Raw genomic sequence first — 20,352 nt, 5'->3', positions numbered from 1 at the left:
AGAGAGAGCGAGAGAGCGAGGGAGCGAGAGAGCGAGAGAGCGAGAGAGCGAGAGAGCGAGAGAGCGAGAGAGCGAGAGAGCGAGAGAGCGAGAGAGCGAGAGAGCGAGAGAGCGAGAGAGCGAGAGAGCGAGGAGAGCGAGAGAGCGAGGGAGCGAGGAGCGAGGGAGCGAGGGAGCGAGGGAGCGAGGGAGCGAGGGAGCGAGGGAGCGAGGCGAGGGAGCGAGGGAGCGAGGGAGCGAGGGAGCGAGGGAGCGAGGGAGCGAGGGAGCGAGGGAGCGAGGGAGCGAGGGAGCGAGGGAGCGAGGGAGCGAGGGAGCGAGGGAGCGACGAGAGCGAGAGAGCGAGAGAGCGAGAGAGCGAGAGAGCGAGGGAGCGAGGGAGCGAGGGAGCGAGGGAGCGAGGAGCGAGGGAGCGAGGGAGCGAGGGAGCGAGGGAGCGAGGGAGCGAGGGAGCGAGGGAGCGAGGGAGCGAGGGAGCGAGGGAGCGAGGGAGCGAGGGAGCGAGGGAGCGAGGGAGCGAGGGAGCGAGGGAGCGAGGGAGCGAGGGAGCGAGGGAGCGAGGGAGCGAGGGAGCGAGGGAGCGAGGGAGCGAGGGAGCGAGGGAGCGAGGGAGCGAGGGAGCGAGGGAGCGAGGGAGCGAGGGAGCGAGGGAGCGAGGGAGCGAGGGAGCGAGGGAGCGAGGGAGCGAGGCCGAGAGGCCGAGAGGCCGAGAGGCCGAGAGGCCGAGAGGCCGAGAGGCCGAGAGGCCGAGAGGCCGAGAGGCCGAGAGGCCGAGAGGCCGAGAGGCCGAGAGGCCGAGAGGCCGAGAGGCCGAGAGGCCGAGAGGCCGAGAGGCCGAGAGGCCGAGAGGCCGAGAGGCCGAGCTGTCGGTCTCCGCTCGGTGCGCCGTTTCCTCGTTGTCGCAGCTCGCCGGCGGTTATCCGGTGGGCTGCAGCCGCCCTCGGTCGGCTGTACCGGCCGCGCGACCACCCTATCATGCCCCCACCCCCACCCCACTCCACCCCGAGAGCTGGGACGGGGACGGGGTCGGCCCGTTGATATCGTACACACCGCGGCCGGTGCCGCACTATGTCGCGGTGAGCACTATCATCTGGCTATCCGCCCCGCCCGCCCGCACCACTGCTGCTAAGTCGTGTGACGACCCGATAACCCGCCTTCAGCGGCCGAAAATAGGGTCCCGGCGCCGGTCCGCCGGCCTGTCCCGAGCAGCCGCACCGGACAGAGCGGTCCCGTGGTCCGGTCCGGACCGGCGCAGATGGACCGGTTCCCGTTCCCGTTCCGTTCCTTTTCCGTTCCTGTTCTCGTTCCGTTCCTGTTCCTGTTCCTGTTCCTGTTCCTGTTCCCGTTCCCGTTCCTGTTCCCGCTCCCGTTCCTGTTCCCGTTCCCTATCCGTTCCTGTCCCCGTTCCCGTTCCTGTTCCCGTGCCCCTTGTCTCATCCCGTTTCGGTGTGCTGTTAGAATACACGATGTCACTCGGGACTAAGTCGCGGGTCAGGTCAGCGGAGACAGAGTTGTTTGTCGGCCTTTAGTCTGGGATACGGGAAATAACGGAATAGCACCTAGTGCTAAATGATGTTATGCTTGTTGTAATCCCTTTCGGTGGCAAGCGTTTCCAAACAAGCAACGGTACTGTGGATGACATTCCAGCTCAACTCGAGGCCTTTTGCAATGTGGGACGTTTATTACTCACTAACATACTTTAGACAGCTCTTTATCACGTTTACCGTGTCTAGCACATTGGCCGTTCTGGGTCGCCTTACCAAATGTTCTGGTATTGCGCCCTCACTTGCATCTTTTAACCCACCCCAAACGACCTTACAGTGTGTCGAAAGTCTGACGTTTTGTGGTATTCCCATCTTCAGGTGGTTCCACGGTCACTTGCCGGGCCGGGAAGCCGAGAAACTGATGAACGAGAAGGGCAAGAACGGCAGTTTTCTGGTGCGCGAGTCGCTCAGTAAGCCAGGCGACTACGTGCTGTCCGTGCGCATCGACGACAGGACCTCCCACGTGATGATACGGTGTCAGGTGAGAGATGAATCACGTGATGATACGGTGTTACCCAGGTGAGGATCACATATGTGATATGATGTCAGATGAGCTCACTGTCACATCAGTCATAAGCTCAGTGTTCAGTGCGTAGAGCTCACATCGCTGTGATAACCGGGGTAGGCGAGCTATCTGGCTGCCGCCGGTCGGATGGCACGGGTCGCGGGTCGCGAGGTCACCGAGCGGCGTGTCGTCACTCTGCGCTGACGGGTCAGGGCATGTGTCAACGGCTCAGGCACGGTTCGTCGGAAGGTCATCTCAGGCTCAAAAGAAACGGTATATACCATGCGAAAGCTGACGGTGAGCTGAATCAAAAATGTATTTTTTATAAAAATCGATCGATGGCCTTTTTTGAAAATTGCGTTTTTGTAAAAACTTAATAATCTTTTATTCAACGGGCTGTCCCGGACATTCTTGAAAACATAAACATGTATTTTTGAGTTCCAGTGAAAGCTGAACGCCAAAAGAACAATATTTAGCGAAGCAATATTTCCAAACGTTAATATGCGTCTCCCACAGCCGAAAATAAGGCGCAATCACACAGCTCAGTGTCACGATGGACCAAAGTCAGCCACACAGAAGCGTGAAATGACCCTTATCGACTCGCAGACCCGGCGCTCTCGGCCCGCCTGACCGGTCACGGAAAGAACGTTCGGCTCTCGTTCTACTAAACAAATGTTATATTTGTCAGTTTAACTGTCCACATCGCTATGAAAGTTATTCAGGATACCTGTGAAGAAAATTCATTGTTCTGCTCGATTTACAACATGCTTTAATTTACATTTTTCTTATGCATGTTTTGTTCCATCCAGCTGCGATCAGTGCCCGCGCAGGGGAAGTGAGCGGGGTTTCACTGTCAGAGGCTGTACTGGTGACAGCTGCTCGACCGTGCGACCGGTCAAAGGTTACCCTGCCCCACCGGGCGCTACCCCCACTCCACCAGAGCTGAGGCCGGTGCAGCCTCTGACATTTCAGCGCGGCCAATTTTCCTTATATGGGCATGATACCAAGCTCAATTGAGCAAAGTAGACATGAACAAATGCAAATTAATGCATGATGTGAGGATGACAGAACAATGAATTTTCTTCACAGGTATCCTGAATAACTTTCATAGCGATGTGGACAGTTAAACTGACAAATATGACATTTGTTTAGTAGAACGAGAGCCGAACGTTCTTTCCGTGGCCGGTCAGGCGGGCCTAGAGCGCCGGGTCTGCGAGTCGATAAGGGTCATTTCACGCTTCTGTGTGGTTGACTTTGGTCCATCGTGACACTGAGCTGTGTGATTGCGCCTTATTTTCGGCTGTGGGAGACGGATATTAATGTTTGGAAATGTTGCTTCGCTAAATATTGTTCTTTTGGCATTCAGCTTTCACTGGAACTCAAAAATACATGTTTATGTTTTCAAGAATGTCCAGGACAGCCCGTTGAATAAAAGATTATTAAGTTTTTACAAAAACGCAATTTTCAAAAAAGGCCATCGATCGATTTTGGTAAAAATTACATTTTTGGATTCAGCTCACCGTCAGCTTTCGAATGGTATATATCGTTTCTTTTGAGCCTGAGATGACCTTCCGACGAACCGTGCAGGGGGCGTGGGAGGGCGGAGGCTGAACAGCGAGCGCCACTGGTAATGGGCAGGTGCGTGACTAGGCTGTGCATTGACTATTCGAGGAAGGTCCGCTAATCACCCTCTCGGCGCGGCTGTCCGCTGCTGTAGGTACTCATTGTAGCCGGCCGGAGGCTGTGTTAGGGGCTCAGTGTAGCCGGCCGGAGGCTGTGTCAGAGGCGCGGTGGCGCCGGCCGGGGCGGTGTTGTGACCGCGGTGGTCTATGAAATGTCGGATGTCACCGGGTTCGCACTGCTGACTCATTGCACTGAGCCGGCCGCCACCTGCCCGTCCGCTGCCCTGCCCTGTCAGCTTCAGCTCTGTGTGTCTGTCTGTCTGTAGCCCGTCCGCCCCGTCAGATTCAGCGGTACTAGTCTGTGTGTGTGTGTGTGTGTCTGTAGCCCGTTTGCTCTGTCAAATTCAGCGGTACTCTGTGTGTGTCTGTGTGTCCGTGGGTGTCTGTACGCCTGTGTAGTGTGTAGTGTGTACCACACTACGGCCTTTGGTGTAACTGGGATGAGTAGATGCAAATGTTTGCATATAGATTATAGAAGTTGACTTTGTGTAACAATTTCCCAAGTGATCTTTTCCTTTGTTGTCCCAACATTTGTGCGGTGGGCTTATTGCGTTATTTCACTTACTTACTGCCGTGGCACTGCAAACTGCAAAACAGGATTTAGGTTAATGTGCCAGGAGTTTGTCACTAATTGCTCGTTACATGAAAAGCCAGAGCTGACAGGTTCGTGCTTATATCGTGCAGCTCATACTTGTTACTGGACTGCAGCCATTTCACTAAACTATCTCTTTGGTATGGTGTGTGGCCTGCTATGTCCGCCATACGTTTTGTCCGTGCTATCTCTCATATTTCTTTTTTTTATTGTGGTTCTCGCCTCCCATGATATCATCTGTCTTCTCCACCGGCTCCTTCCCTCGCCGACCGGCCGCTGTCGCTGTGCCGTCTCCTGCGGTCCCGCTCCGACCCTTGTCCCAGTCACTGTGGTCCACAGCACTGACCTGTAGAAGCCCGGTACGGCACGAGCTGGCAGACGGTGTTGGTAGGTCCGCCCAGTGTCGTGGATAGGACGGGCGGAGTGCCCCTCCGTCACCGACACACGCCGACAGGGACCGTCTCTGCGGGCGGGGGCGGTGTGACACCCCGACAGGTGTATCGCAGGGATTACAATCTAATCACAGCCGCCCCAATCCATTACCAACGCTAATGAACAGCGTAATTAGCCAGATGTGCAGCCGCCGCCGGCGGATTACGGCGCTCTCTGCCGACGGTCTGTGTCGATTGCCGGGTGGTTGTCTGCGGCCTGAGCAGCCGCGGGCCGGCCGGGCCGGGCTGCCGCCTGCGTTACGCCACGGGGCGTGGGAGCAGGGCGTCAGGGGCGCCCACGGCGGGCACGCGCCGGGCGGGATGGGACGGGCGCGCCGCTCTCGCCAATTAGCCGCAGTGTTCACAGCGGGGACGGGTGCAGAGCCGCCCGGAACCAGGGGCGAGCGGAATGGGTACTTACCGTGTGCGGTAGGTGAAAGGTGGGATAATTGTGGCAGTACGTATGGCTAGAGGACTGCAGTAGTCATGTTCTGCTGCGTAGAATCATGCACCTATTGGAGACTCGGGTGCACAGCGGATATTCGATCATAGCACAACTGAATTCCCCTGTCCCCATGCCGCCCCTACCCTCCAGCCCAGCCTTACTAACCCGTTCTTCCTCTTCATTTTCCCCAGGACGGCAAATATGACGTGGGTGGCGGGACGCGGTTCGACAGTCTGGCAGAGCTGGTGGACAACTACAAAAAGAACCCGATGGTGGAGACCACCGGCACCGTGGTCCACCTCAAGATGCCCTTCAACGCCACGCGCATCAACGCCAGCGGCATCGACAACCGCGTCAAGGAGCTCCAGGTGCGATCGGCCCGCCGAGCGAGTGGCAGCTGGGGAGCTGAGGGACCGTGATCTGGGAGATCAGGGTATGGGAGACGAGACAAATACCTAGGGCTTCTGTGGAACAGTATATCCGACAAAGTTATTCAGGGCAGATGATCGGATTCGGGTCTGATGACAATCCCGTCGAACGCCAAGAATCATTTTAACGGTTTCTACGCCAAGAACCGTCGCTAGGCGACACTCGTGTTTCTAGCCTGTGAGATTTCTGAATGAGTCCAGACTTGTGATATCTGAATGAGTCCAGCTCGGGCTATTTCGGGCTCGGTGACGTCCACTCGTTATGTCTGCAGAGTTCCAGAGCTCTGTCCATTCATTCGCACATTGATCTCGCGTTCCTTAGAAGGCCATCAGTATCGCGCCGGCCGTCGGACTCTGAATGGCTGCTCGGCCGTCCATTGGTCGGGCGGCGGCGGCCGTTCTACGTACAGGCGGCGGTCGGCTCCGTGTTCTGAAGCCACCTCCGTATCAGGTCTCTGACGGTCCGGCCGGGCTGCGAGGGAGGGTCGTCGCAGCCCGGCTGCAGCTCCGGTCTCGGCCGCCGGCGGCTATTTTTAACGTCCAGCTGAGGGAAAGCCGTGTCGCCGCGGCTTTCCGCTCGCGCGCCGGTGCACAGGGTCCGGCCGCCGTGGCGCGGGCGCGGCGCTGACCGGCCGGCTGCCGGACTATACCAAGGACGAGCGTGTGGAGCTCGGCGCGCCATTGTCCTCGCCGGCTGTCCTGTGGGTGCAGCGTGTCGGCCGAGGGGGCCACAGAACGCCGCCGTGTCGTCTGGGACAGTTACAGAGCGCTACCTTACCGGACATGTCACGTATTACTGTCAGATCAGCCAGTGGCGACAGAGCGCTGTCATGTCGGCTGCTGTTGTTACAGCACGCTGCTCTGTCAGTTTGAGCGGCCACAGAACGGTGTCGTATCGGCCGGAGCGCGGGTAAAACTCTGCTCTGTTGGCCGGAACCGCCGCCCTGCTGCGGCAGATGAGTCACCGGTGCACCTACCTCAGACATTTGTCGACACTGCAGCCGGCGAGCCCGCCGACCCGGCCAGGGATCACACGGCGTTGACGCAAAGCGGTACCCGCAACATGACGACATGCCGTGTCGGGCGAACAGCGAGCAGCAGCAGCATGTGATGACGAAAGGAACACGGTAGGATGAGTGGGAAACAGGAAAGAAAACGGTTGCTCAAAGAGAGTGGGGTGCGGTGTAGTGATTGCCACACCGCCACAGGTTCCTACCAATTACTTCATTGGTAACCCCAATTATCCAACACCTTCGAATATCCACAGACCCTTTCCAACAGAGAACGCTGGGTATCTTCCCCTTCCTCACTGCACCTTGCATACCCCCCCCCCCCCCCCTGACTTCACCCCATCATGCATCACGTGGTCCACGGGACCAGGGGCACAGTCCGTCCCTTCGCTAACTCCCCTTCCTCCCCTCCGGCAGAAGGAGCACGGCCCGTCGAACGGCAACAACGCCGGCTTTTGGGAGGAGTTCGAGTCGCTGCAGCAGCAGGAGTGCAAACACCTCTACAGCAGGAAGGAGGGCCAGCGACCGGAGAGCCGCAACAAGAACCGCTACAAGAACATCCTGCCTTTTGACCACACGCGCGTCATACTGCGCGACCGAGAGGCGCTGGGACCGGGCGCCGACTACATCAACGCCAACTTCATCACGGTACGGACAGGGTTAGAGAGGGGAGGGAGGGAGGGAGGGGAATAGGTGGTATCACGGGAGAAGTGGCCGATGTCGTGAAAGTCCTGCTGTAACGCTAGTAGCTTCTCGAGCTGCAGAGGTAAAGGAAAATATGTGAGTGATTGAATGCACTGACGTCTTGCACTTTACGATATGATGACATTTGGGTAGCTCCATCCGAAATGGACGGTGTTTGGGTGGCGTTCCTGCTGCTGTTTTAACGATGACTGCTCTGTCACAGGGGCCGGTCCCCTGGCGGTAAAACCCGCTCCTGCTCGAGCCCTGCTGCTGCGGCGGCGCGGCGCGGTTTCCGTGTCTGCCGGGTGCGGCCGCATATCAGTATCACGCCCAGATAGCGACCGCCGTGTCCCCTGCCCCGCACTGCCGACTGTAACTGGGCAGTCGCCGGGCCCGGCCCGCTGCCCCGTATTAATTAACGTCACCGGTGTTTACCAGCGCCCGCCTTCAAAGCCGCGGCCACAGACGGCTGTCATCAGCACGGAGCTGATAATGACTGCGCTAGCAGACCGCCAGAGAGCGCTCAGCGGCGACTGTATCTCGTCAGTGTGTCTGGTTACCATGGCGAGAGCCATGTGATTCGACAAACATGTTGTTACGCCCGTTTAGCTCATCTGGTCCAATGATGTCTAGTTAAATGTCGCCCTGCTCATCTGGTCACATGTCGCTCGTTTTATGTGTCGAGAACGAGAAGTTCCGAGAAGATAGCATGTTCTCAGAAGCTAGTCTCTACCCCGTTCCTACCCTCACTTCAACCCACCCTCTTCAGTCTGTCCGTCCGCCCACAGCCGGAGCAGGCCTGTGGTGGTTGAGGCGGTGGTGTGATCTCTACCCCCCTCTCTGACGGTCCCCTCCGTCCCTCAGCCGGAGGAGGACTCACTGGCGGGCGAGGCGCCCAGCAAGACGTACATCGCCACCCAGGGCTGCCTGCCGACCACCATCGCCGACCTCTGGTGGATGGTCTGGCAGGAGAACTCGCGCGTCATCGTCATGACCACCAAGGAGATCGAGCGCAGCCGGGTGAGTCGGTAGACGCCGCGGGGCTGCCAGTGGGAGGGACCGCAGAGGGAATATTGGTGAGGCGCCAGGGGGTGCTAGTGGGACTGCAACTGTATCGTGGGTTGTCAGGGGTTGATTGGGTTTGGGGACTCGATATAGGCGGACATAACACAGTAACCTGGCGACCAGTGATCAACCTCCAGAGCAGCACGACACGCGTTGTGCGGCTCTGGAGCGGATCGTTGACACAGACTCACTGGGTTATCTCTGCCCGCCTCGTTTGCTGCCCTGGTGTGAACTGACGGCTGCTGTCGCCGCCGGGGGACCTCTGACTCTGATCGATCGCCTCCCCGTGTCACCCCGCGCCGAGCCGGGCGGGCGGGCCGTTATGATGTTTGTGGTAGGAGCGTGCCGGACCAGCCCGCCTGGCGTGTGTCGGACGGTGTCAGCGGTGGGAATGTCCGGCGGGGTCGGGGTGCCGAAGGGGTGACATTAGCTATAGGGTGTCATATGCAGCTCCGTGATTGCTTCATGTCATGTATCGAGGCGCTGCGTTATATAGTGGTGCCTGGTGGATGGAGTCTGGCGTGAGAACTGTTTGCCTTACGCGGTCCGAGCAGCCTGCTCCTGCCGTACGCTACCCATCCCCATGTGACTGCCGTTGGTTGTCTGAGTGACCCTGCGGTAGGTACGCCGCCCACCTCTAACTGTCTCTGTCCCCGTCCGTTCCACAGGGTAAGTGCGCCCGGTACTGGCCCGAGGTGGAGCAGGAGGCCACATACGGCAGCGTGACCGTCACCAACCTGTCCGAGTCGCCGCTGGTCGACTACACGCTGCGCGCCTTCAGCGTCAAAAAGAAGGGCTGCCCAGAGGAGCGCAAAATCTACCACTTCCACTTCCGGGTGAGCAGGGGCACGAGACGCCGCCGCGCTGGACAGAGCCGCTGAGCGGAGCGAGGCGCCGCGCTGGGTGGGAGGGGGGCGGGGAGGACAGACGTGCCAGCTGCAGTCCGTTCTAGCATTTCATGTGGCTTTCAGTCAGTAGATGTCGCCGTTTTAGGTCTGTGAGACTGCAAGGTGCAGCCCTTGTAATTCACGGTTCTATGTTCATGTTCAGTGACTTACGGTGGTCGGCGCTTGGTGGATTCTCCCCCTTATTCCCTTCGTGGACGTGCTTCTTGTCGCCCTCGGTGCTTACAGGCGTGCCCACCGACCCGGGCTGCTTGTGACCCGCTCTGACCTAACCTGACCTTCCCCTCCCTCCTACAGGCGTGGCCGGACCACGGGGTGCCCACCGACCCGGGCTGCGTGCTCAATTTCCTGCATGACGTCAACTCTCAGCAGGCCAGCATCCCGGACGCCGGGCCGATCGTGGTGCACTGCTCGGCCGGCATCGGTCGGACGGGTACCTTCATCGTCATCGACATGATCCTCAGCCAGATCGACCGGCAAGGTGGGTACTGGGGCGGGTGGTACCTGTAGGGGGGGGGGGGTGAGTGTACGGGGGACTGGAACTAATCCGGTGTTGTTTATCGGGTAAGGGAGAGTCGTCCAATGTAGTCAAAGGATGGTGATTGTGTTGGATTGATGCTTTATTTGAGGCTCTTTGGTAGCTGATGGGGGACCGGCAGGTTATGTCAGAGGCGAAGGAAAATGAACGGCTGATGTCTGAATATTCGACGACAAAATGGAGGACTTTGCTATCCAATGATAAACAAAGTCGTCATAGGCAAAAATTAAAGACTGACTCACTCCGTGCTGTATCTCGCTCCGTCAGCCCAGCCCACCCACCGCTCTCGCCCCTCTAACCGTCTCCACCGTCTCGTCAGGTCTGGACACGGAGATCGACATCCAGCGTACGATCCAGCGGGTGCGCTCCCAGCGCTCGGGAATGGTGCAGACCGAGGCGCAGTACAAGTTCGTCTACCTGGCCGTCCAGTACTACATCGAGACGCTCCAGCTCAAACTGCAGGCCGAACAGGTCAGTCCTGGGACTTCAGGCTGGGACGGGACGGCAATGGGACAGCAGGCTGGGACGGGACGGCAGTGGGACCTGGGACGCAGGGTTCGTGGACGTAGACTGGATGGGGAGTCCGGTGAAAATGGCTATTTTAAGTGAAATGTACCTCCGCGCCGCACTGTGTGACATTGCGGCACGCTTTCGTTTGCCATCTGCCGGTCTGACCCACATGACTCTCGTAATGTTCGTACAGACGTCACGTCCCATTCCTACCTGTACTGTCGTATGAGTTGTGATTGTAACACCGATCTCTACCTGTCTATTTCCGACCTACGATGTCGTTTAACCTGTGCCGACCTGTCCAACACTAACCTCCCCCTCTGCCCGCGTCGCCAGGTGAGTCAGAAGATGGGCCGCGAGTACACCAACATCCGCTACTCGACGGAGGCGGCCGGCGCGCCGGGCGCCGAGCCGCGCGACGGCCGCGCGCTCTCGCGCTCTACCGTTTCGCTGCCGACCAGTCCGTCACCGGTGCCGACCACGCCGCTCTCGGCGCCGGCCGACCGGCACATGGCCAGCCGGGCCGCCTCAGAGAATCAGCTCACCAGGTGAGAGACAGGGAGATAGGGAGAGGGTGGGAGGGAACTCACCAGCCGGGCCGCCTCAGAGAACCAGCTCACCGGGTGAGAGAGACAGACGGGAGGGGGCCAGCTCACCAGGTAAGAGGGGGAGATATGGAGAGGGCGGGAGGGAACTCACCAGCCGGGCCGCCTCAGAGGACCAGCTCACCAGGTGAGAGAGACAGACGGGAGGGGGCCAGCTCACCAGGTGAGACACGAGGAACGAAACCAGGGGAAAGACTGGAGAGGAGCGAGCTCACCAGATAAATTCGTTGCACCGTTTATTTTAAAACTTCGGATTGAATAAATCTTACCACTGTTTTCCATCATAATGGCTGGTGGTGTGAATATAAGTGTTCCTGCTCCGATAGACGTGTATTTTCTGTGATGCCGTGTCATTCGTGGTCAGTCAGCTGCGCTCCCCGTCCCGTTTCCCCGCGCCCACTGACCCCTCCCCCTCCCTCTCCGCGGCAGGTCGCCGGAGCTGCCCGACTTTCCGCACCAGATATACGCCAACGTGCCGCTGGGCGGCGGCAAGGAGCGGCCGGCCGGGCCGCCGCCGTTCGGAGCGCCGCGGCCGCCCAAGTCGTGATGGCGCGCCGCCGCCGGCGTCCTGTGATACGCGCGCCCGGCCGCCCCCGCCCCGCCCGAGACCCGCCGTCGGCGCCGGCCGGCCGGCGACCGACCCGTCTTTCTGCGCGCCGCGCCGGCGGCCGTCCCGGGCCGGCTCTGTCGGCGGCGCGGCCGCCCGCCGCTGACTGTGTACCGTGTCGTTGTTCTGTGATATACCGAGTATCTCGGCTCGCGCGCGCGCGCCGGCCGTGTCGTTTGGTTGGCTGTGTTCGGTTTTGTTGGGCGGCGGCCCCTCGCCTCTCCTCCCCCGCTCTGTCGCGCTCTCTGTGCTCTGTCCCCGTCTCGGGTCGGCAGCGGCCGCCGGCAGTTTTCTGTCTACGTCCGCGACTGTTGGCCGATGTCCGAGCACACCGATAGTGTATTTTGATAGGTGAATCGTTTTCCTTTTCCGGCGGTATTCGCAATCACTGTGGACGACCTACCGCGAGGTCCGATTCGGTCTATCAGAGTCGGTGCGCTGAAACTAGCGTACCCTTATCCGCGCCTGTTATTTCTGTGCTGTATTTCTGCACTTGATGAGGACGAGTCTTTACGCTCCTGATTTGCTGTAGCGGTGGCTTGTTACGTCTGTTGTTTCCGTTTGGTGGCGAGCGGCCCTGTCGTGTTGTGTTCTCTCCTCCTGGCGGTGGACCTGTGAAGCCTTGGTTCGGTCTGAGGCGGCGCCGGGCGACTGAACTCTGCGGCAGACGCGCCAGGCCGGGCCCTCTGGTGGCGGCCTGCCCCCCCCCCCCCCTCCGAGACCCCCACCCCCCGGCCCCATCCCAGCGAACCCATAGAGCACGGCCAACCGCTGAGAGGCGCCGGCAGTGTTAGCACCCCGGGCGGCGCCACCGGCCGCCCGGGTCATTACCTAGGTCTTTGACGAGACGTGCGCGCGCACGCCAACGAAATGTCGATTTCTTTTTTACTCTGTAGCATATTTGAAGGAGTGATTGGCTGGAAATATAACTAGCGGCGAGCGTGCGGAACGTGGAACTGGCGGTGTTTCTCCGTGTGTCAAATGGACGGACTGTGTGGAATTCTGTCACACGCGGGATTAGGTGCGACACGGAGGGTTCTGTTCGCCTCAACTCGAAGCAGTTGGAATATCTCCATTCACGACACTAGATTGGCTAATTTCAGTCTATTTTTTTAACCAAAAGTCATAAATGTGTTAACCAGAAACAGATAGCATGGCCAGCGCAGTGCAACCACTGCAGTGACATTCCGTGACTTCATAGAGACAATACAGTCATTCATAGCTTGGAAGAATGCTGCAATGGATCACTCAACAGTCATAAATATCGCTCAATATTTAATCAAATCCGCACATTCAATGTGATCAGCACAATCACCAACAGGGAGCGAGCGGATCCTTTCCCCACTAATCCCTTCCCTGAGTCACACACAAATGACGCACAAATCAAAACCCTCCTGGCTATTATCCCTGAAGTACAATCGTTATGGCCAGCACAAAATGCATCTATCTTGGTTACGGGTCCGATTAAGAAAATCTAAATCAGATTCACCCCCCCCCCCCCCCCAGAAGAACCCGTGTCTCATCTAACCAACCAATCAACAAATAAACCAGCGGGGTAAAAAAAGGTCAAAAAGTTTGCACAGCCAGTGGTATCAGTACATCTTGATCGACTAGGTACAACGCAGAGCACAGTCAAGAGTACCGCGCGAGTGTGAGATCACTACCGAGCCCGCCGGGAGGGAGGCGCTTACCGCCGGTCGGGCGTCCACTCCTCATCACTGCCGCCGCTCTCCTCACTCTCCCCGTCCTCCCGCTCCTCCTCCCGCTCTGTCTCCTGGAGGAGGCGGCGCGGCGGCCGGCGGCTCCTGACGATCTCCAGGCTGATACGCCGCGGCCGCACGCCGGCCGGCGGCGGGGACGGGGAGCGGCGCGCCGGCTCGGGACGCGGCTCGGCCGCCCGCCGCTGCTCCTCGGCACTCAGGGGCACCGGGTTACGGTGAAACGTCTGACGGTGCACCTGAGCGAGGGCAGGGGACGGGAGTCAGCAGAGACAGAGACGGGGTGAGGGCAGAGAGTGGATCAACTGTAAGACGCAGCTCAAACGATGCCTCACTAAAACTACGATCCAACGGGACCACGGTTACGGAATGGGGTGGGCTTGATAACTGGGCTCGCGAGGCCAGATGTTACGCAGTCCCGGACTCGTCTCCATATTGTCGGCTCACCGTCAGGTTTTTGATGTTGATGAAGCGGCGCGGACAGAGGTCACAGTAGACGCGCGTCTGGCCGTGAGACTTGAGATGCCGCTCCAGGTAGGAGCGCAGCGCGAACTTCCGACCGCACTGGGCGCACACGTGCTCCCTCGCCGCTGTCGAGACAGGTGGGGCACACACATCAGATATCACAGCAGATGAACCAGCCAATTATATATATGAGGGTTGACACGTAAGGAACGAGCGTTCCAAAATAACAAGAATAGTACAGGAGTTTTAAGGTCATAAAGAAAATCGAAAATACAGGTGTATAAAAAAAAATGTTAAAGACACTACGGGTAACAGGCTACTCTGGAACAATTTCACCAGTAGCAACTGGCTACTGAAAGTAGTCAGAAATGTTACATCAGTTTCGCTCGAGGGCACTCAGCATTGACCAGACGGTTAATCTCCAGCCCAGTGCAGACTGTATAGACAGTCATGAGTCATCTCCCCCCGCCCAGCGCTGCCCTACACAATCGGACAAGACTCCTGTCTCACCTTTGTGAATGGTCATGTGCTGTTTGAGCCACGCCTCCGTTTTGAACTCCTTCTGACAGAGGTCACAGCGGTGGGTGGGCGGCGGCTCGGCGCCGTGCGCCACACGCACGTGTCTGGCCAGGTTGTCGGCCCGGCTGAAGGTGGACGGACACAGGTGGCAGGCGAGCTTCGGCCGCTGGCTGTGGGTGCGCTGGTGCCGCCGCAGGTCGGCCCGCAGCAGGAACGTCCGGCCGCAGACGTCACACGCGCACCGAGCCGCCGTGTGCCGGCGCAGGTGGCCGCGCGCGTTGGCAAAGTGCCGGAACGCGGCCGGGCAGGCGGAGCACTGGAACGGCCTCTCGCCCGTGTGGGACACCAGGTGGGCGCGCAGGCTGGTCTTGGAGCGCTGCGGCCGCTCGCAGACGATGCACGGGTAGCGCGACTGACGCCGGTCGGCCTCCGAGCGCACCGACAGGGAGGTGGCCAGCAGGGCCAGCGTGCGCGGCGCTCCGTGCTCGTCCATACGCACCAGCACGCGCGGCAGCAGGCCCTTGCCGCGGCCGCCCGCCCACGGCGTCCAGCTGCGCCTGGGGACCGGCGGGGCCGCCGGGGGAGCCGCCGGGGCAGCGGCGGACTCGAGCGGAGGCACGCGCGCACCCTCCCCGGGCGGAGCCGGCTGCGCCGCCCCCGAGCCGCTGCGGCGGCGGTCCTCCGCAGCTGCCGGCGGGTCGTCCTCGCACGGCGAGGGAGCGCGCTCAGCCCGCGGACGGCTGAATCGTTTGGTTGGCGTCCGCGCCGGCTGCTCAGGTCGCTCGTCAGGCTCAGACACTGAGGTAGAGAGACGTACTTTGGAGCGGACAGCTCGACCGGACCTCGTCCGCGCCACTCGCGGTTTGGTGAGCTTCGCAGCAGGGGGCGCACCAGCACCATCGGCTTTCCGTCCTGGAGTCTCGTCATCCGCAGCCAGGCTGTTACTTGAGTGACTGGGCTGAGGGTATTTTCTGGCGCGAATCATTTCATTTTCCCTGAAGGCGATCGCAAACCGGTGGGAAGTATCGGCAACAAATGCAAATTCTGATGGTACAACCACCCCCTCGTCCACTATGAGAGATTGTCCGTCCTCTTCAGCGGCTTCCCTCGGAGCACTTGTTTCACACGCTGCCCTCCCACTTCTATCAATTATCCTCACTGCACTTTCCCCATCAAGCTCAAAATCACCGTCCTCCTGGGGACGGTGGCTTGCAACTGTCTCCATCGTGCGATCTTCCCGATCCATTATCCTAGTAAGATCCTTCTGATCCGCTGTCCTCGTACGGTCCTCCCGATCCTCCCGATCCCCTGCCTTTATCACACGATCCTCCTTCCTCACCGTCGCCACACTTTCCCTCTGTTTCACAGTCATCACACGACTCTCCTGCATCACCGCCACTTCGCCCTCCTCCTTCGCTGTCCTAGTCTGGTGACCATCATCCAAACACCCCTTACCCGTACCATCGTCCTCAGCCCGCAACATCGAATCCACTAACATCATCCGCTCCGGGTGAACCACTGTCTCAGTAACCATCTGCTCCGAGTGAGCCACTGTCTCAGTAACCACCCGCTCCGAGTGAGCCACTGTCTCAGCAGCCATCCGCTCTGGCTGAGCCACTGCCTCAGCAGCCACCCGCTCTGGCTGAGCCACTGTCTCAGTAGCCAACTGCTCTGGGCGAGCCACTGTCTCAGCAGCCATCTGCTCTGGGTGAGCCATTGCCTCAGTAAACACCTGTTCCGAGTGGGCCACTGCCTCATTCATTCTCTGCTGATCTTGGAGGGCCGACTCAACCCTCATCTGCTTCTGCTGAGCCGCCGCCCTAGTCACTACTCGCTTTGGGCGAGCCGCCGTTGCGGTCATTCTCTGCTTGTGCCGGACCGGCGTCTCGGTAACAATTTGATCCCGCAGTGCCGCCGTCCCTATAATCACCTGTCCCTGTTCAGCAGCCGTTCCCTCAGTGACCAGGGGGACCTCCGGCGCTCCCTCCGGTGCTCCCTCCGGTGCTGTCTCCGGCTCTCCCTCAGGTACTCTCTCCTGCTCTGTCGCCGCGTCCCTCCCAGCTGCCGACTCCGTGAGATCACCGTGTTCGGGCGCCATGACTCCCTCTCTCGCCGGCGGGTGGCCGGTCACTTCTGCGCGGCTGACTGCTGGGTCCGGACCGACGGGTTCCGCCTCCCGAGAGGTCGCCGCCGGCGGCGGCTGCTGCGGGGCGGCATCGGCCGGCGGGGGGAGCTCGGTGAGTACCAGCGGCGCTCCGCCCTCCCCGGCCCCCGTCAGTACGGATAGGGTGCGCCCATCGGCCGACCCGGGCTCCGCCGCCGCCGCGCCGCCCGGGACCGCCACCAGAGTGACGGCTCCCGTCTCCTGGGCCTTCACCAGGGAGAAACTGGTGACGGGTTCGCAGGGGGCGGACGGCTGGGCGGGCAGCAGCACCCACGGGGGCGCCGGCGGGGCTGCCGGCGGGGCCTGCTCTCCCCGCGCCATTCTTACCTCCTCGGCGGTCGCCCGCCGACCTATGGTCCGGCGGCGGTACCTCTGCACCGGCGCAGACACAGACGGCGGCAGCGCGAGCCGCACAGTCGGCGGGGGCGGCGGCGGAGGCGGGGGCGGCAGCAGGAGCAGCGGCAGACCGGCCGCGCCGCCGCCCATGACCAGCACGGGGGCGGACAGCAGCAGCGGCCGCTCCACCACCTCCACGGTCCCCACCACCCCGACCGGTACCGGCTGGCCGACCGGTACCGCCTGCTCCGGCGGCGCGGCGGACCGCTCCAGCTCCTCCCGGCTCTCGGTGACGTGTTCGGGCGTGTCGGGCGGACACCGCTCCACGAACTGCACCTCGACTCGCGGCTCGGTGAGGTCTCCGTCCGCCGCGACCGGCTCGGTGGGGTCTCCGTCCACCACGACCGGCTCGGGCTCGGCGGTCAGCTCGGCCGTCAGCTCGGTGCCCGGCTGCGCCTGTTTGACGCCCGGTCTGGCCAGCGGCAGCCGGCCGAACACGGCCAGCAGCTCCGGGTCGTAGCGGCCCGTCGGCACCATAGCCAGCAGCCGGCGCAGCTGGCGCTGCCGCTCCGCCAGCGCCGGCGGCAGCGGCGCCGCCTCGGCCGGCCCCGGCAGCACGTGCATCTGAGAACACCCCGGACCGGGCCCGGCGTCAGACCGACGGCGGGGAGCGAAGGGTCAGCTGGCATACCAGCGGGACTCGCGATATCGGTATAGGGCGGCAATATCTTCAGAGAACAAAATGGAAGACTGAAACATCCATTGCTAAACCCAGAGAATATTAGCATTAACAAACACAGCTTTATTACTCTGGTAAAACATGCCTCCGAGAATCATCGAAAAAGGAAAGGCCCATATTCAGTGCTATCTGTCCCTTTGTAGGTTATAATTACCCTTATGACTGAGCATATCGGCGAGCAGAGCTCGCACCTGTTGGCCGTCGGGTGTGTAAACTCACATCCAAAATGTTCTTTTTCCTCCTGCCCGTGATGGCCGGCAGCACCAGTCCGTGTTTCTTCAGCACGTGCCGCTTCAGGTCGACGCTGTGGTTGTACGTCTGACGGCACAGCGAGCACATCCAGCGCTTCCAGTTGGCGTGTCGGCTCACCAGGTGGCGCTGCAGGTTATCCACGGCGCGGAAGGCGGCCGGGCAGAGCGGGCAGCGGCGCGGCGCCACCGGGCCGCCGTCAGGGCCACCGGCGCGCCCGCCGTGCATGGTGTCCAGGTGGCGGTGCAGCGCGCCGCGCCGACTGAACACGGCGCCACACGCGTCACACAGCACCGAGCGCGGCGCGCGCAGGTGCACCGTGGACACGTGCGTGGCCAGCTTGGAGCGGTTCGGGAACGGGGCGGCGCAGTACGGGCACGGCACGCTGAAACAGGGCCGGACAGGTATCTGTCATACACTGACGGGAGAGGGGGGGGGGGCTCAGAGAACTGGGACTGGGTGACGGGTGGGAAAGGACATTGGAGGTTGGACAGAGGGAGAGGTCAGCGGTAAACACTTAACGGGGGACGGAAGATTGACTCATGGGGAATTAACACTAGCAGTGGCCCAATGGCCCATATATCAGTGTCTTACACGCGCTTGGAGACACAGATGCGTTCCATGACATGTCTTTGGAGTGCCTCCACTCGTTGGAACGTCCTGAAGCAGTCCTTACAGCTGTTGGTTGCCTCGTCCATGTGACACTCCAGAAGGTGTCTGCAGAGAGAGGTCTGATCAGTTGAGGCATACAAATTGGTACACAGAACTAATCTGCCTCCAGTATTTCATCTTCGAGCATTTATTTCACTGTAGGTATTCCATAAATGGGTAAATATGAGTAAAGCTGCACAATGCACATGCTAGTTATAGTTACACTTTGGCTCTGCTAGGGCAGCCGGTTGTGTCTTGAGAGAGGTTGTGTTATGATCTAAGTGATCTTGGAATCATCTACTGCTATGTCTCACTAGTTGTGCTTAACAAATACAAATTGCATAAATTCCACAGCCGAGGGACACCTAAGGCATCTTTTGATTTTATGAACAGCTGCTAATTATGAACGTTAATATTTATACGTACATCTTTAATTGTGTTGCAGTGAGGAAGATAAGTTGACAGTGGTCACAGCTATGACTTCCTGATTTGGAGGCAGCAGGTGTCTTGTCCGGCAGTTCCTTCACAATTCTTATGCGGACCATCTTCTCCGAGTTCCCTGGTGTTTGTTCAGTTTTTACGGACATTGCCTGGGTATCCAAATGCTGTCATTCACCTTTCTTGCTTCCCTGTCAGGTACATAGGTATGATCCAATACAATCATTACCTACGACACAAATATTTTGCCCCTTTGCTCAATCAAGCTTAGCCCACACCCTGCAGGGGGTCCTGGCTGGATTTCCACACTCTCTGGCTCTCTGGGAATGTTTTAACACCCCTTTCTAACTCAGCTCCTGAGCATTTGAAAGAGTGCCAAAAATAATTAAAGCTACTTTCCAGGTCAAACTTTGATAATTGTCTACAAACCAACACATAGCTCAGGAATTATGTTGATACAGCACCGGAGAAAAGCGCATTTGATAGCCCTTTGAATGGTCTTTCTGGCTAGCTCAGATTTGACCTTAGGTGAATAGAGGGAGATGTTTGAACACCCCAGCAGGGCAAGGGCGTACAAGCATGACGAGAAGGCATCTTTCATGCTTGCATAATTTCCACCCTTTTCATCGTTTGAATTCAATAAGAATTGTTGTTTGAATCTGAACAGGAATTGCCACTCATCCCTAGGGGTGTTCACGGGCACCGCACACTGCTGCGTGCGGTGTGTGCGGTACGTCCAGCAGGCGTGGGGGTAGGGGATGGGTAGGCGGCTCTGACGTCACGGCTGCGTGCGGTGGACGGTCCGCTGTGGCCAGTCCCGACCGGCCACAGCGGTCGCTGTGTGCGGTGACGCAAGGCTGACGTAGGGACGCAGTGGGCGGAGCTTGGAGGCTGTGTGCGGTCCGACCGCACACAGGGTCCGTGAACAGCCCTCCTATTTACTGGCTGAAAATCAATTCGAATTTGAATTATCACTACACTGCAACTTGAACTGTTGGGTAGGTACCTATCAAAGCTACATCCTTATTCCCAAAGCAATAAAATTCAAAAAATGACATCAACGCTTAATTCATTATGAGCATGATTTCACAAACGATTTCCCACCTTCAGTATCAAAATTCAATCAACAGAATTGACAAAAATTACATAGGGCCTGTTCCAGCGCCTCCAGAAGAAATTCTTGACTGGAGGCTCTACCAGAGGTTTTACTGGAGGCGCTGGAACGCAATCTGGAGATTTCTGGAGATTGGCGTCATAGATACCAAGAGAATGACGATTGTTCTCTCTTGAAACGCAAAATTTGTTTTCGATTTTAGTTAAAAAGATAAATAAAATTATAGCAATGTAATTTTCTTTACATTCAAGTTGTAAAATAATCAGTCAAATGTCCTTTGTTTACATTCGTGATTGTCACATGTGCGCCATAATTGTAGACCAGAGCCTCCAGAGAAATTTGGACCTCTCAACTCTCTGGAGGCTACTGGAGGTTTCTGGAGCTTTGGCAAGAGCTTTCTGGAGCTTT

General features: G+C 59.0%; 3 protein-coding genes across 3 annotated transcripts; 1 reads left to right on the top strand and 2 right to left on the bottom strand.

Moving 5' to 3' along the window:
- The first annotated feature begins 1,747 nt into the window (after nucleotides 1-1,747).
- On the top strand, nucleotides 1,748-12,507 carry LOC122364218 (tyrosine-protein phosphatase corkscrew-like). The gene is made up of 9 exons (XM_043334397.1): nucleotides 1,748-2,025; nucleotides 5,391-5,567; nucleotides 7,055-7,285; nucleotides 8,186-8,341; nucleotides 9,055-9,222; nucleotides 9,589-9,772; nucleotides 10,149-10,300; nucleotides 10,676-10,887; nucleotides 11,374-12,507. The coding sequence occupies exons 1-9, from the start codon at nucleotides 1,906-1,908 to the stop codon at nucleotides 11,489-11,491; spliced, it is 1,518 nt and encodes a 505-aa protein (XP_043190332.1). The 5' UTR covers nucleotides 1,748-1,905; the 3' UTR covers nucleotides 11,492-12,507.
- Nucleotides 12,508-12,640: 133 nt separating this feature from the next.
- On the bottom strand, nucleotides 12,641-15,564 carry LOC122364217 (zinc finger protein 668-like). The gene is made up of 3 exons (XM_043334395.1): nucleotides 14,245-15,564; nucleotides 13,717-13,859; nucleotides 12,641-13,508 (listed from the first exon to the last, which is right to left on the bottom strand). The coding sequence occupies exons 1-3, from the start codon at nucleotides 15,497-15,499 to the stop codon at nucleotides 13,239-13,241; spliced, it is 1,668 nt and encodes a 555-aa protein (XP_043190330.1). The 5' UTR covers nucleotides 15,500-15,564; the 3' UTR covers nucleotides 12,641-13,238.
- Nucleotides 15,565-16,073: 509 nt separating this feature from the next.
- Nucleotides 16,074-19,325, bottom strand: LOC122364229 (fibrous sheath CABYR-binding protein-like). The gene is made up of 5 exons (XM_043334418.1): nucleotides 18,819-19,325; nucleotides 18,336-18,458; nucleotides 17,712-18,126; nucleotides 16,336-17,377; nucleotides 16,074-16,183 (listed from the first exon to the last, which is right to left on the bottom strand). Exons 1-5 carry the CDS (start codon nucleotides 18,977-18,979, stop codon nucleotides 16,074-16,076), a joined length of 1,851 nt encoding a protein of 616 aa, XP_043190353.1. The 5' UTR covers nucleotides 18,980-19,325.
- Nucleotides 19,326-20,352: the final 1,027 nt, after the last annotated feature.

Source organism: Amphibalanus amphitrite, unplaced genomic scaffold (genome assembly GCF_019059575.1).
Source record: "Amphibalanus amphitrite isolate SeventyFive unplaced genomic scaffold, NRLGWU_Aamphi_draft 000662F_arrow, whole genome shotgun sequence".
In the NCBI taxonomy this organism is placed as follows: domain Eukaryota; kingdom Metazoa; phylum Arthropoda; class Thecostraca; order Balanomorpha; family Balanidae; genus Amphibalanus; species Amphibalanus amphitrite.
The sequence above is the reverse complement of the archived record's forward strand: the minus strand, read 5'-3'. Positions and strand labels throughout refer to the sequence as shown.

Coding starts and splice junctions, on each gene's coding strand:
- LOC122364218 (XM_043334397.1), top strand. CDS start 1,906: ATGAACGAGAAGGGCAAGAACGGCAGTTTTCTGGTGCGCGAGTCGCTC. Junction 2,026..5,390: donor ACGTGATGATACGGTGTCAG/GTGAGAGATGAA, acceptor CATTTTCCCCAG/GACGGCAAATATGACGTGGG. Junction 10,301..10,675: donor TCAAACTGCAGGCCGAACAG/GTCAGTCCTGGG, acceptor CCGCGTCGCCAG/GTGAGTCAGAAGATGGGCCG.
- LOC122364229 (XM_043334418.1), bottom strand. CDS start 18,979: ATGTCCGTAAAAACTGAACAAACACCAGGGAACTCGGAGAAGATGGTC. Junction 18,459..18,818: donor ACTGCAACACAATTAAAGAT/GTACGTATAAAT, acceptor CTCTCTCTGCAG/ACACCTTCTGGAGTGTCACA. Junction 17,378..17,711: donor GGAAAAAGAACATTTTGGAT/GTGAGTTTACAC, acceptor GGGTGTTCTCAG/ATGCACGTGCTGCCGGGGCC.
- LOC122364217 (XM_043334395.1), bottom strand. CDS start 15,499: ATGGATCGGGAAGATCGCACGATGGAGACAGTTGCAAGCCACCGTCCC. Junction 13,860..14,244: donor GCACATGACCATTCACAAAG/GTGAGACAGGAG, acceptor CTGTCTCGACAG/CGGCGAGGGAGCACGTGTGC. Junction 13,509..13,716: donor TCAACATCAAAAACCTGACG/GTGAGCCGACAA, acceptor GCCCTCGCTCAG/GTGCACCGTCAGACGTTTCA.